Source organism: Opisthocomus hoazin, chromosome 6 (genome assembly GCF_030867145.1).
Source record: "Opisthocomus hoazin isolate bOpiHoa1 chromosome 6, bOpiHoa1.hap1, whole genome shotgun sequence".
Classification (NCBI taxonomy): domain Eukaryota; kingdom Metazoa; phylum Chordata; class Aves; order Opisthocomiformes; family Opisthocomidae; genus Opisthocomus; species Opisthocomus hoazin.
In genome coordinates, this window is record NC_134419.1 from 32,302,047 (window position 1) to 32,315,577 (window position 13,531).

At 42.7% G+C, this 13,531-nt stretch overlaps 1 protein-coding gene across 5 annotated transcripts in view; it reads right to left on the minus strand.

Moving 5' to 3' along the window:
- RASAL2 (RAS protein activator like 2) overlaps positions 1-13,531 on the minus strand; it is a 193,412-nt gene that overhangs the window by 149,398 nt on the left and 30,483 nt on the right. The window contains exon 1 of one of the 5 annotated variants that reach the window (XM_075422581.1): positions 6,329-6,470. The exons of 3 other annotated variants lie outside the window; for them this stretch is intronic. In XM_075422581.1, the coding sequence (XP_075278696.1) occupies positions 6,329-6,377 (49 nt within the window). In that variant the 5' untranslated portion in view covers positions 6,378-6,470. Of the gene's footprint in view, positions 1-6,328; positions 6,471-13,531 lie in introns of those variants that run through there. One more of the 5 variants, XM_075422583.1, reaches the window with a different exon arrangement.

Consider the following 13,531-nt stretch of genomic DNA (forward strand, 5'->3'; position numbering starts at 1 on the left):
AAAAAGGTTGTGTTTATTCCTGTCCTTCATTATTCTGCCCTACAGGGCTTTTTCAGCTACTTTTTCCACTCACCTTTCTGCTCTTCCTATGTAACAACTATCAAACACAGCCAATAGAGGGATTAAATCACAGAACCTTTCCTGTTGTATTCACTGTATTTTTCACACTGAATAGTCCATATCCATTCCATTCCGATCCACAGGGATTTTAAGAGATCGTGTGTCACTGAAGGTAGCAGGAGAGTTCACCCACCTGCACCTCTGCTTTCAATCCGTTTTTGAAAGTCCTTCTTACAATCACAGCTCTAGACTACGAAATGAATTACAGTTCAATAGATTCAACCATGCAAGAAATATCTATTCCAACAGTAATTTAAATTTTCTCTTTTTAACACTTTTTAAAGTTGGCAACGAGAGGCATATTACAATGAGAGCTTCAGCCTCCTTAACGGTAAGATCTCTAAATTTTGTACTAGATAGTTAAGGGAATTTCTGAATGAACCAGAAGGTGGCAATTTCTGGGTAATACCACCAAAGTGGAGGGGGGCGAGGGGGGAGGGAAGAAATCACTGCTCTCACATTCTCTTTCTATTATTAAATGCAATATCATTAAACGCAAGGATTCCTCGTAAAATAACTGAAGCTCATCACCACAAACTACACTACTGGGAAAATTAGGCAGAATGAAAAACCAATGCAGCAATACAAAAGAGATTAGCGACACACAACACAATGAAAAAGGCAGAACAAATGTGTATTTAAAGCTCAGAAGTTTAGAGCCAGGAATAAGAGGGGAAACATGACATAGAGAGGAAGGCGAAAGGAAGAGAAGGAAGAATCATGTATTTATTATCTCCAGATCTTAACTCCAGGGATTCCAGAAGGAGTAAAGAAGAAATTTCACTGCAGATTCTTCTGACACAGATAGCTCTAACGCTGCCATTATTCGGCCACACAAATTTGACGACTGATGTAGAGCTCTTAAAATCTGACAGCGAGAAAGCTGTAATTTAGCAAGGGTAGTTATTTTTGAGCACTTACTCAAGAAAAAGCCGAATTTAGCTCAGAAAAGAACTAGCTGCTGCCTGTGATTGTCCCAGAAAGTAACTGGTGATGTCAAAAGATTCATACGGAGACTTTTAAAGCTTTAAAATCTACAGACACAACCAGGAAAAGAACATTTGTATTTTTTCTGACTAGTCTAACTTTCAGGCCCAAAGCAACTTTCAGTATTAACTGAACTCAAAGTTAAAATTCACTCTTCCTTCTACCTAAACTATCATCTAATTTGTTACCTCCTCTCAAGCCCTACTAGGACTGGAAATCTCATTTTCAAAACTCATTCTTTCCCCTACTGTTATCTGATAACAACCCTCAGGACTGCACCCCTAATCATGATAATAGCAGAATATGCAGTCAAGTGAACCCAAATGCTCTGTGTTTACACCATCAGCAGTACTTGGTGTTTGTTTACGTAGTGGTAGTAGTGGAGAGCTGGTTAGCGGAAGGCAAAACAGCTTCACATCACAATTGATACTACAACCACCCTCTGTGCACTTTAGGTGAATAAACCCAGAGCTATTCAAAAAACTGATTATGTTCAGCAATTAAGATAATTTAACACCAATGACAAAACATTTCAAAAACCTCCCTCACTCAAAGCTACAGTGGCTTTCCTCTCATACAGCTTAATTCAGTTTGGAATTAGTTCTCTGGAAAAATTCTATCGATCATACAAGACCCTGTCCCAAAACAGTCGGGTTATCTACAGCGAGTGAGAGAGGGAATGCACAGATCTCCGAAACCCAGAAATACCCTTGGTAAGAGTGCTTTATTCAACTCTCAAAGTAAAATCAGAGAGGATACTGAAGAGTATCATTAGCCCAGTTTTTGAAGCTGCAAAGAGCACAACGTGGAACTTTTAATTACCTTGTGAAGAATCTAAGCCCGAATCTACTGCAGAGTTAGAAAGGAAAGCCCGGTCTGCAGAATCGTCTGAGAATACAACTTGTGCTCCAGAAATAAAGAAATACCCTGTTTTGTCATGTCAGAAAGGGACTGCAAATTTATTTCCACAAAGAAAAGCAACTATGGAACAATACAAGTAGCCTTGTTGCAGTCCTTTGGGTATCTGTAGTGAAGAGGAGATAGAGAGAATAAAGCACAGGAAAAAGTTTACTTTTAATACAATATTAAGGGATTTATTACCAATAATTTTTATTTATTATTTTAGTATTATTTAGTATTTATTACTAATACTAATAAATAGATTTATTACTAATGACAACTTTGCTTTTTAGAGGCTAAAATGTTTTAATTATTCAAAAAATTAAAAATAAAAGATATATTAAGTTCCCTGTAAACGGAAATAGGAATTTATACACATTATTTAAGATTTTCTACTTTACACTGCTCCATTTCCTCTCCCCACTGCAATTACCTGTCTGCAGAGGAAATAACACACAACGTTCTGGGCTTAGCTAGAAGGTTTATAAGAACAATGAATATACAAGGTAATGCCACGTAATTTTAAGACAGGTTTTTTTTTTTTTTTTTTTTAAGAACATTAAAAGACTTTCTGAAGACAGCATTCTGATGGCTCCATGACAGAAGAATCCAGCATCACTAAATCCAAACCATACTTTGAATATTTCCTGCACTGCAAGATTTTCATTAAGCGAGATGCTTTTGTTAGTAATTACGTTGTATAGCACGCTCACTTGAACTGACAGGATAAATGTCACTGCACTCAAGTGATTAAATCAACACTGAGACTCCCTTAGCCATGGCATTCTGACATAACAGCTCAGTGGCTACTGCCTTTAAAATCTGGAATATTTCATGTATGGTCATTTACTTCAGAGGTCCCCAATGTATCATGCTCTGCAGTCTCAGATATAAGATAGTCCTCATGCTTTAAAAAAATCCTCTGAGGTACTGGAGATTCCTGTTAGACTACCACTACCTGCCTGCCAAAAGAAAGTAACGTTAAGATCCTGCAACCATTAAGGCTGTTACTTTTCTGCAATTTGAGAGCTTTGATGTGACAACTTTAACTTTCATTGAACAGCTTCTTGCATCCCACATCATCCTGCACAACTTTCAGATGACATGGCAGCATCGTCTGTGGCGATGCAGCTGAAATAATGGGTGTCACTTCAAACTTGAACAAAAAGGAATGCAGCATCTAGTGAGAAAACAAAGGATACTGCTTAGCTAAGTCCTTCTTTATAAGTTTCTGCAACTTTGCTATTCTTTAATGTGTTGAGTTTTCCATACAGTTTGTATTTTTATATTTTACAAGGCAAACAATGATGTGAAAGAATGGCCAATTTCAGTTGACTTAAGTGTCTCTTCAGCTAGGGCATGGCTCAAGCCAATTTCAGTTTATCTCAAATCCAAAAAAAATGACTTGCATTTTCTTCTGCAGTTGTAGACCAGCAGACAGGCAAATTAAAGTAACACGGATCTCAGGAGAGGAGAGATTAACACAACAGCATTTGTTAAGGTGGCAAAATTCCATCTGCCTACTTTGACATTTTATAACCTTTTTGTTTTAAATGAAGATCAAAACTCTAGGATGTTTGGTTTCACCACCACTTCATAAGCGCTCACAAGCTCTCGACCATAACCAACCTTAAACGTATTAAGTGGTCATTAAAAAAAAAAACAGAACACCCAACATGTTTCAAAGTAAGTGGAATATATATAACTGCTGCTGAAACAGTCTCTGACGAGGTCTATTCTTATACAGAAGTCGCCACTTGGAAGTCCCTTCTAGAGACTCATGTTCTTTCATTTAGTTCATTAATCCCGAAATCTCTGAAAGCTGCTGCCAGTTGGTGGTGGCTAAGCAAATGCATAAGTTTGGAACATGCAAACCCAAGATCACTTTCTGATATCCTATACTTAAATCTCTCACTAGGTACTAAGAATGAAACACAGTATTTCTATTATAATGGCACGAGAAGAGTTAAATAAAAAAAAGTGGCAGACACAGACCCTCACAATAAAGACAAAATGTTCATCAGCCTGTTCTACTGCAGACCCTTCTTCTGCCAGAATTAAATGTGGTAACACAGAATGAGGTGTAATTCTGTATTCCTGCTGCTCCCCATACTTTAAACACTGGAAAATAAGTACTGTAAGTGTCCTTTATGCTTCCTTCCCATGCCACTTCTTCTTCCATCTGACCACTCACTGCAGTGCTCCTTTTATCCACGTACCAGTATGAAGATCTGGGCAGTGGGCTGGGATTATGGAACGCAGGTCTCAGCACCCAGCCTCCCCAAATGAAGAAACAAAACTGGCTTCAAGCAGACACATTCCATGGGGCAGAACGAGTGCTTACATTTATACACCCTATGCAGAGAGTTTTTCAATGGGTATGCCTCTTCTTGGGTCACCTTCCCATCAATTGCCTTTTATACCATTCTCCTAGCATCCTCAGCTTCCTAATACCCTGCAGGTATTTACAAAACTGCATTTAACACACATGCCCACAGCATAAATAATGATTTCAGTTTAAAAAAACCCCAACTCTCCAGAGATTCTGAAATCATGCTGAAAGTTATCAAGTCAATGCTTATTACAAGTCTCCCTACTGGCTACCTTTCCCTCCTCAAAGACTGTGCTTTCAAACACCGACGGGCTAACACTTCTCTGCAGAAATCTATGCAAGGTGAATGTATGCTGTAGTCGTTTCATATCTGCTAGACTTCACAACAAAAAAAACCCTCTACTATTCATTCTCGGACTGCCTTTTTTCCAAGTGAAATTTCAGCTAGAACATTCCAGTCTCCTGACCTCCGAAGCAAGGAAATATACATATTTATTTTCACTCAGTTTCTTTTTGTAAAGACTGGTTAATTTACCCAAGGTCCCCAGTTATTTACAGAGAGATCAGGGAGATCTCCTTTTCAGTTTCCTACATTTGTCACACCGCATCTGTCACAACGTTTCAAGTGATAACTCCATTTTTCCTAGAGGCAGAGATTCGTGGTTTCTGAGAAGCCCTGAGCAACCAAAGAGAGACAACTAAGTTTGGGCTGGATGGGAATAGCATTTGCCGACAAGATCTCTTTCCCAGCAAAGGACAAAGCAATACTTTGCACACCCAGTCCATAACTTGTACGCAAGAGACACTGCTTGCATCTGTGTCTGAGCTGTCCCCTCCACAAACCCAGGCTCAGCTGCGGCCTTGGGAACGACGAGCAGCAGCCAGTAACTCATACAGAAGCCCTATTGTCCATGAGCAACCTTTAATTAAAGTTCATACATTGACAAAATTGGCACTTGCACAAACCTTACCACACATGGCTCAAATTGTGCGCTCCTGTGCTTACCAAACCCTGGAGCAGAGAGAAATTGCTCTGCTTGGGGAGGGTTGTTTCAGGCTCCGATAACTCAACCCAATCAGACCTAATTAGCCCCAGATATTGAAGAGCCTTCTACCCTATTAAAGATTGATTCACTCAGATATGTCAGTGCAAAAATTGCTTCCTGCTGTGGCAGTTTATGATGTTTGCTTTGCAGAACAGCAGCACGAAGAAAGGACGCTTGCATCAGAAAGACACCAGGCTAATAAAATAAATTCCTGAAATCTGAGCCGGCATCTTAAAAACACTCACAGGGTATGCATATAATCACACTCCATAATTATTCTAATTTGCACAATTAAGAGCTGAATAAACTCCATAAATTTAAATGAAAAACCCCAGGCACAGGCTGGTGCTGCTACTGGAATATTTTAAAATCCAAAATACACAACACTGCTGATGACGATTTCTGTAACCACTGCAGCACAAGAGCACCTTACTGAAATCCAGCTAGGTACTTACCCCCAAATCAAAAGAATAAAAAAAGAGCAATGACATTGTTGCTCTTACAGCTTATTAGCTTTGTTTTCCTCTCAATCCCATCTTTTAGTAGAGTCACAACTGACACAACAGTTTATATGCTCCTGAGCTGCCTGTCTCCTGCAAGCTCCCCACTCCTCCCAAAACCTCACAAATTAAACCCATCCTACTTATACGGACTGCTGCTGTTATTTAGCCAAACTGAGGCAGAAATCCCAGGGCAAGCTATGGAACAGGTTTTAAAAGCGACTGTGCCCCACAACTAGCGCATTCCTCTGGACAACCATCTTCCCCACGGACAAAGGTTTTGGCATTTCCAGGTAGCCATCTCACACTGGAAATGGAAGACGAAAACAACCACCATACCCAACAACTCTCTGCCTGCTACCACATTTCTCCTCCTAGGCACCTAACCCAGCACTTTCTGATCGGTTATCTTTCCCATCAGGCAAGATGTTTCTCATACTCACCGCTCAACAGCTTTGTCTGCACTAGCACCTTCCTCACCAGGCTTGCCATACTGGAATTTTTACCCGTGTTGTCTAAACCTGCTCAGGACCAAACTGGGTGGAAGAGTTCAAAAACACACGCCTGCATCTAGTCCGTGTGTCTCCACCAGCCCCTTGGCTTTTTCTACTGAGGTCGCACAGCGTCTGGATGAACCAGGCTGAAAACACACACACACACACGTGTGCACGCACACACACAGGAAGCTTGGAACCGAATCAGTATTAAACGTACCGACTTCCTTCTTCATGCTCCGGTATCTCTGCTGTAAACAAGCCCTGCATATTAGCTAAGTGAAGCCGAAAAGTCCAGCAGAGAAGGACAAAAGAAGGGAGTGGCTCCAGCAAGGAATAACTATTTTAAATACACAAACATCTTCCCATCAGATTAAAACTAGCTTTTAAATTAGGCAAATTCTGAAGCCATTGTTGTGACAGAATAATTCAAGACAAACAGGAGACGCTGCTTCCTCCTCTGGAGAGGTCTCCTGGATTTCCAGTACGAAGCATCCCGTAAGCTTTCCAACTGCCTGGACGAAAGACTTGAGAAGCGTTCGTGTTGCTCCAGGGAGAGAAGGCAAAGAAGGGGGAGGCAGATGCAGAAACAAGCCCCAGAAGAGGTACCGCCAGCTACAGCTGCTGCCCCTGGCAGTGTAGGTGCCATGAACGAGCAGGGGAGGGATGTGCAGCTCATATCTGGCTCAGACCACACAGCTGGGGCTACTAGCCCTGCCCCAAGCGAGCCACCAGCTCTCGGGAACACGTTCAGCCTGGCAGGAGTGCATGTGTGTGCAGGGATAACGCAAGAAGTCAGCCCCATCCTCTCGATGGCATTTCATAAACAGCTCACTTGTGTTTTGAGAGCTTGCACCTCACACAGCTTCAGGCTCCTTTAGTCTTCAACAGGTTTCCTCCACCATTTTGAGGCATTTAACTCACAGCAGGTCCATCTCTGAGCAAATTCGAGAACTCGCCAGTAGCGTGCATCAGACACACCACCAAACCCTTTCGCACCGACCCAGAGGGGCCCACTGCTGGCAACAAATACTCTCTTGACACAGGCAAGAGAGCAGGCTTTCCTGACCCAAAATGCTCCAAAGGAAGATGATGATGGCTTTGACTGCTCCACGGGATCTTCAGCAGGCCCATGTGCTTGGCAGGCAGGATCAGCAAGGGCAGGCAGAGCCCAAAAGAGAGATGGCAGCAGCCGCTTCTGCCTACCGCTGCCCTCATAGATGTCCTGCTGCAGGCTGTGCCAAGCTGGGTGGCTCTGGAGAGCATCCTACCTGGTCTGCGGAGGGAGCGAGCCAGACACAGACCACCGCCTATCCTCTCCTGTTCCATCAGGCTGCAGCAGCAGCCCTCCACACCTGCAAGCCTGCTGCATCCAAGCATCCCTGGAAGAAGAGAAAACAGAGGCTGGACAGGAGAGCTTTGTTCCATCACCAAACAGTGACCATCCTCACCCCTGGCCAGGACACAGCCACAGCAGCCTTTCTGGTCGCAGCAGCCCGGCTGCTGAAAAATACAAGTCTGGAGGACTTCTCCCCAACCACCTACGGCAGGAAAGGCTGAGATGCACGTGGCTTCGCAGCACGAGAAACTCTTCCCTGCCTCTGAAAAGTATAACAAAGTTATAGTAGTTCTTGGTCTGGGATCCTCAGCAGCTGTTATCGATAATGCTAATGGAATGGTGCCTGACCACTCTTTGGTTTCTCAAACCGAGTTGCACAGTAGCCAGCACAAAAGACTGAATGAAGAGAAGCTGGCAGCTTGGCAATCCTTAGCCCCAACATGATAAGAAGTGCCTATCTGAAAAAGCTGCCATCTTAGGCCTTTTCAGACAGCTGCATGCTATTTATCTTTCTATCAAAGACCACTTATCTCATAAAAGAGCTTTATTACATCTAAGCTGGAACACTGAAAGATTTGTGACTATTCAACAAGCATCCTTTTTATTACCACCTTGCAAAGCTGGCTACTAGAAGATCCCCTGTTTTTTCTTAATGTCTCAATATAGCAACAGCAGATTCCACAGTCCACCTCTTCCCCTCCTCTTCCCACCCCGTCTTTCTAGACAAACCATAAAAGTAAACTAAAATTAAATTGCTGCTATCCTTTAGGGCATGTAACTGCAAGATCAAGGAAGGGGTTGGGGTCAAAAAAGAGATCGAGCTGCTCTTACAATCAGAGACTTCAGATTAATCTTCCCGGGGTACAGGGGACAAGTTTCACAACAACCCTTCACATCAGAGAGAGAAGCCCAATTACGGAGAAGCAGGGGAGCACAGGGCAAGCAGTATGCAAGCTCATCAGTCTTCTGCCAAAGGGCTTCTCCTTGTTCCACTGTCCAAGCTTAAAAAGTGACACTTCATTACGGAAGAACTGGACACAGTTTCAAACCTTTATCTCCATTTAACCAGAAACAACACGCTAGCCAGTAAGAGTTTGACTGAGAAAGCGTCCCTCTGTGCAGAGCCATCCCCAGTCCCCAGGGCAGCCCCTGAGAGGCCAGGCAGCTCACCTTGTGACCAGCACCAACATCATGCAAGTCCCACTCAGCAAATGGATCTGCACAGAAGATAATGCGAGGTTCATGCAGTCCAATGTGCCAGCAAACTGCCTGAACACAAGTGTTTATGTGCACTTCTACCAAAAGACATCCAGAATTTCATTGTTCAAGTGTAATGAAATCACTGCTACAGTACAAAACACAAATCATTTCTTTAATATGCCTCAGCTGAAGAAGGCTTCACATTTAATGCCCTGGTCCCTGCCAAGTACTGAAACAATTACTGCATGAATATTAATGGGGGTTCCTCGGCAGGGTGATGCGACTATCACGGGGAATCTCAGGAGAGATTCTGCAAGACACCTCAAATGTGTATCAATATAAAGAGCGATTACTTCAGGCGGCAGAGGCTTCTCAGCCTGATTATGGAGGGGGTTCCACATAACAAAAATAACAAGCCCTAGGCTGAGACTGCTTGGGAGCGAGTGAAAGAAAACATTGCTGCTTCCACCAGCTGCACTCTGAGGAGTCACAGCCCTTCGTGTTTTCAGCAAGGGAAAAACAGGATAGCAGCTCTGCTACACCTCACACCCCAGAAGAAGAAAAATTGTCTTGAATGTGGTATCTATTTATGGTCACATAAAAAGCGAAGTCTGGTCAGTTAACCCCTCAAAGAGGTTTTCCAGGATAAATAACACCATAACATACAGAGATGGGAATGGGGAGAATGAAGAGCAGCATGCAGGCTTCAGACCAGAAAAACCGTGCTCAAACTCTTCCAGTCCCTTTGATCTTCAACCCCAGTTGCCCAGTATTAGGGGCTTTCACCTGCTGCACACCAAATTTAACGGTATAGTTTATACTTCTACGATGAAAGACGATTATAGCTCCTCACCTACTTCCAGAAACACAAGGAGTCATGCAGCTTCCCGAGCTGAGCCTGTCCAGGTTTACGGCTCTCTTGGCAGCTAAGGCTTTCAAACGATCTTCAAAGGTTTAACGCTTTGGTCTAAAGCTTCAAAGCAGCACCTTAAAACAGGGCATCTCCCCTTTGTTTGCCATGTGGATTATGGAAAGATGTAGTAAAACCTTGTTCCTAACAAAAATAAAATCAATCACACTTTTAATATTACATATAAAACCAGTACATAGAATTTTTGCTTCAATTACAAATATACTCAAAACCAGAGAAATTAGAACTTTGGGTAGCTAGGATATCTTTGAAGTTTGGGATCTCATACATTTAGGATACGTGATTCTGGATCAAGACATAAAGAGGGTGCTGTGATTTCAGGTCACATCTGTACTAAGGATCCACTAGTACCTCCAATTTCACAGGCTTTACCAAAAAGGAAGGACATCCTCTCCCCACCCTTGAATACCTCAACTTCTACAGACTTCAAAATTAGAAAGAAAAAAAGAAAAAATTGACACCCAGCACAGTGACCTGATGTTTTCCACGCATTTGCCCTCCGATAAGCACACAAATGCCTTCTGCTGGGCGTTTTCCCTGTTAACCTTCCTGACCAGAAACATTAACGCTCAGAAGAAAACGGAACCTAATGCAGTAGGTAATGATACTAAATATAAGCAATGAGTCAAATCACTTTTTTGCTCAGGCATTCAACTTAACAAGTCATTTCAGAAGTTGAAAAACACAGTCCCTGCACAGAGCCCAGAACAGCTGATCATATCTCATTTTTAAGTAATTTTTTTTAAAAGTGAAATATATTCTTAAAATCAGAATGTTTACAGAACTCTGTGAAACAGATGTTGTTGAGGCAATTCTTTATAACAGTCGTTACTACGAAAAAAACCTCATCACCAGTGACCATCTAAAAAATATTATTACAACTGACTTAAGTAAAGAGAAGGGAGGTACTGAGAAAAGCAGGACAGGGAGTATCCAGGAGACTGCTGTGATTCCTTTTGGAGAGCTCCTGCCATGGGTTTGCCAACAAAGCCATGGGACCATAGCATGCACTATTCAGGCAAGACAGATTAAATTGGCTGGGAGGGCCACAGCCAGGCACAAAGCTGAGCGTGCAACGGGGAAGTTCGCTCCCCAACCCCACCAGCTCCAGCAGAAGGACAGGGAATGTCCAAAGCGTCCAACCGCCCTTGAAAGCAAAGCCTCAAGGCTGGCAAAGCGACAGAAAGGCAGCGGGAGATGCTTCCCGCTATGCAAAGGACAGTGGGAGGCCACTTTTGAAACAGAAAAACACACACTTTTTAAAAAGAAGAGATTAAATATCTAACGGACAAGTCAATGGAGGAAATCAATGATGCATTAATAGTTTTGATCATGCTCAAAGTATTTACACAGTCTGCATTCAAAGACTTTCTTGAAAAGAAAAAAAAAGGATGAAAGACCTGCTGGATTATTAAAAAAAAAATTCATATTCACATGTTTGGGTTTTTTAAAGTTTATTTCTACAGACACTCATCAATTTGTCACCTTCAACCCGTGCAAATTGTATCTAATCTGGAAAAAGTCACCTAATTTAAAAATCCAACTCTTTAAGCCTCTTCAGTACCACATCTCTCTGCACATTAACTAGGAATCAAGATAGCCAGCGACAAGGGCACCAAGACTACATGGGAGATCACTACATACTTGTTTCCAGAGACGGTCTTTATTTGGGAGCAGAAGTATATTTATTTCCTACGTTAAAATGCCAGTAGCAGCTCCACGTCTCTGGTTTGCTTCAGCAAAATTTGAAACACAGGAAAATTATCAGTAACTGCAGGCATTATTAATGCTGCTGGGACTGATACAAGAATAATGCTTTACAAGACATCTACAGCAAGAGGGGTGTGCGTGTGTGTGTGGAGAACCATATATAACTTCCAGAAACGTGCTGATGAAATGACATATTGCCTTCTTGAATCCAAGATGTCAAAACTAAATGTCTCTAATAACTCTTGATAGGACCATTAACAATGTTAAAAAGTTGCAAACACAGATCCAGGCTTTTCTGCATGAAATCCGCTAAATTCTCCAGTTCTCTATTCTAATTCTCTATTCTGCTGAGTTCGCTAAAATAGAGTCCATTATTTTATCTACAGTTCACTGTCTGCAAAATCGAAGTTCCCAGCAGCAGCTCAGCAAGTTCTCAGTACGGGGCTCAGGTTCATCCTCCCCTCAACAATCCAGTTCACCGTGGCTGTGGAGATCTGAACTCATGCGGTATCGTCCTCACTGAGGTTTCCAAGAGCTGTTTTGTCTCTCTTTTTTCTTTTTTTCGCCCCCAAACCTCAGGCTTCTTCCCCCAAACAGGTCTCCCTTTCTTCCCCAGCAAGCCACCTCCTCTGGAAGAAGTCCATTTCTCTCTGTAGCTTCTCTTACCTATGTTTGCACACTTCATAGAAGAAAAGAGGAAGGAGAAGAAGGAAAAAAAGAAAAGGAGAGGAAGACAAGGCCAGATCCCCTGACAGAGGGATGTGGAGGTCAAGTACAGCGAGTCTAGAAGAAGGAATCTCGTGTCTGTCCTTAGAGAAGCATTTGTTGGGATCTGCAGGGCAATCTCAGCAGCTACAGGTGATCACAAGGAAAAAAAAATAGGCAGTCTGTTACTGCGTGCAAGCGCCTGTTCTGCCTACACAGAAAACCTGCAAGGATAAGGCAAAAAATTCCCTCCAAAATATAAGCTTCACTGTGACAAGTGTTGCTCATCTCTAGCACAACATCTTTGATGAACAAATTAGCTTTGCTGGAGTTTATTCAGTATTTTCAGGTGCACTGAACGAAAAATGCACAAAGCAAAGCCATGTTTTAAATTCTGTCAACTAAAGGTTTCGGTAAGGGAGAATTTGCAGATTGTTCTCTCCTGTCCCACTGCCCTCCCTTCCCTGGGACACAGATAATTCTCTGCATAAATGTGCAAGGAAAGACGTGCTAAAGATTGCTTCTGAGCAGCAATTTGAGCCAGACAAAGAAAAAAAAGGAAAGAAAAAACCCACAAGAAAACCCACATATTCTGAAGATGGGAAATCTGAAACGAAAGATGAAAAAGAACCGTACAAATCATGCCATTGCCAGTAAAGGGGGAAAGTCTTTGTGGCTGCTGCACAGCCCTGTGCCAGCCTGGCAGATCTCAGCAGCAGGGAGTTTTCAGCAGCCTAATTGCCTCCGTTAACTGCCGAGTGAAAAACCCGGAACCCAGGCAAACAGGAAACGTATCGGACACCGAACAAGAAACAGCCAGCGGTTCATTCTGCAGGTGAAGGTGCTTTTACATGAAATACACAATAAAGAGATTACAGCTTCCTAATCAAACCACACATCTGGAAGATGCAAGGAGGAAAGCAGGGAAGGGGGAAGTCAGGGAGACTAAGGATAGGAAGCTAAAAAAATATCAGATCAGGTAGCTACAACAGATTAAACGCGTAGAAAACAGAAAGAATGCACACTTAGGTGTTGTCTTTACATACTCTCCTGGTCCTTACACAGAACTCTGCAGCCCTTGGCCCAGCATAAACAGATGTACATAAGCTGGAAACGGACCTGGCATCTCACTAGAAAAATAATTTAGGAGTGCGTATAGCCTTCAGAAGGGTGTATCTCCAACCCTCTGGTCAGCACAGGGAGGAAATGCTGTCAGCACTGCCGAATACCCATCTCGCTCCTGCTCGCTGTTATGATAGGACTGTTC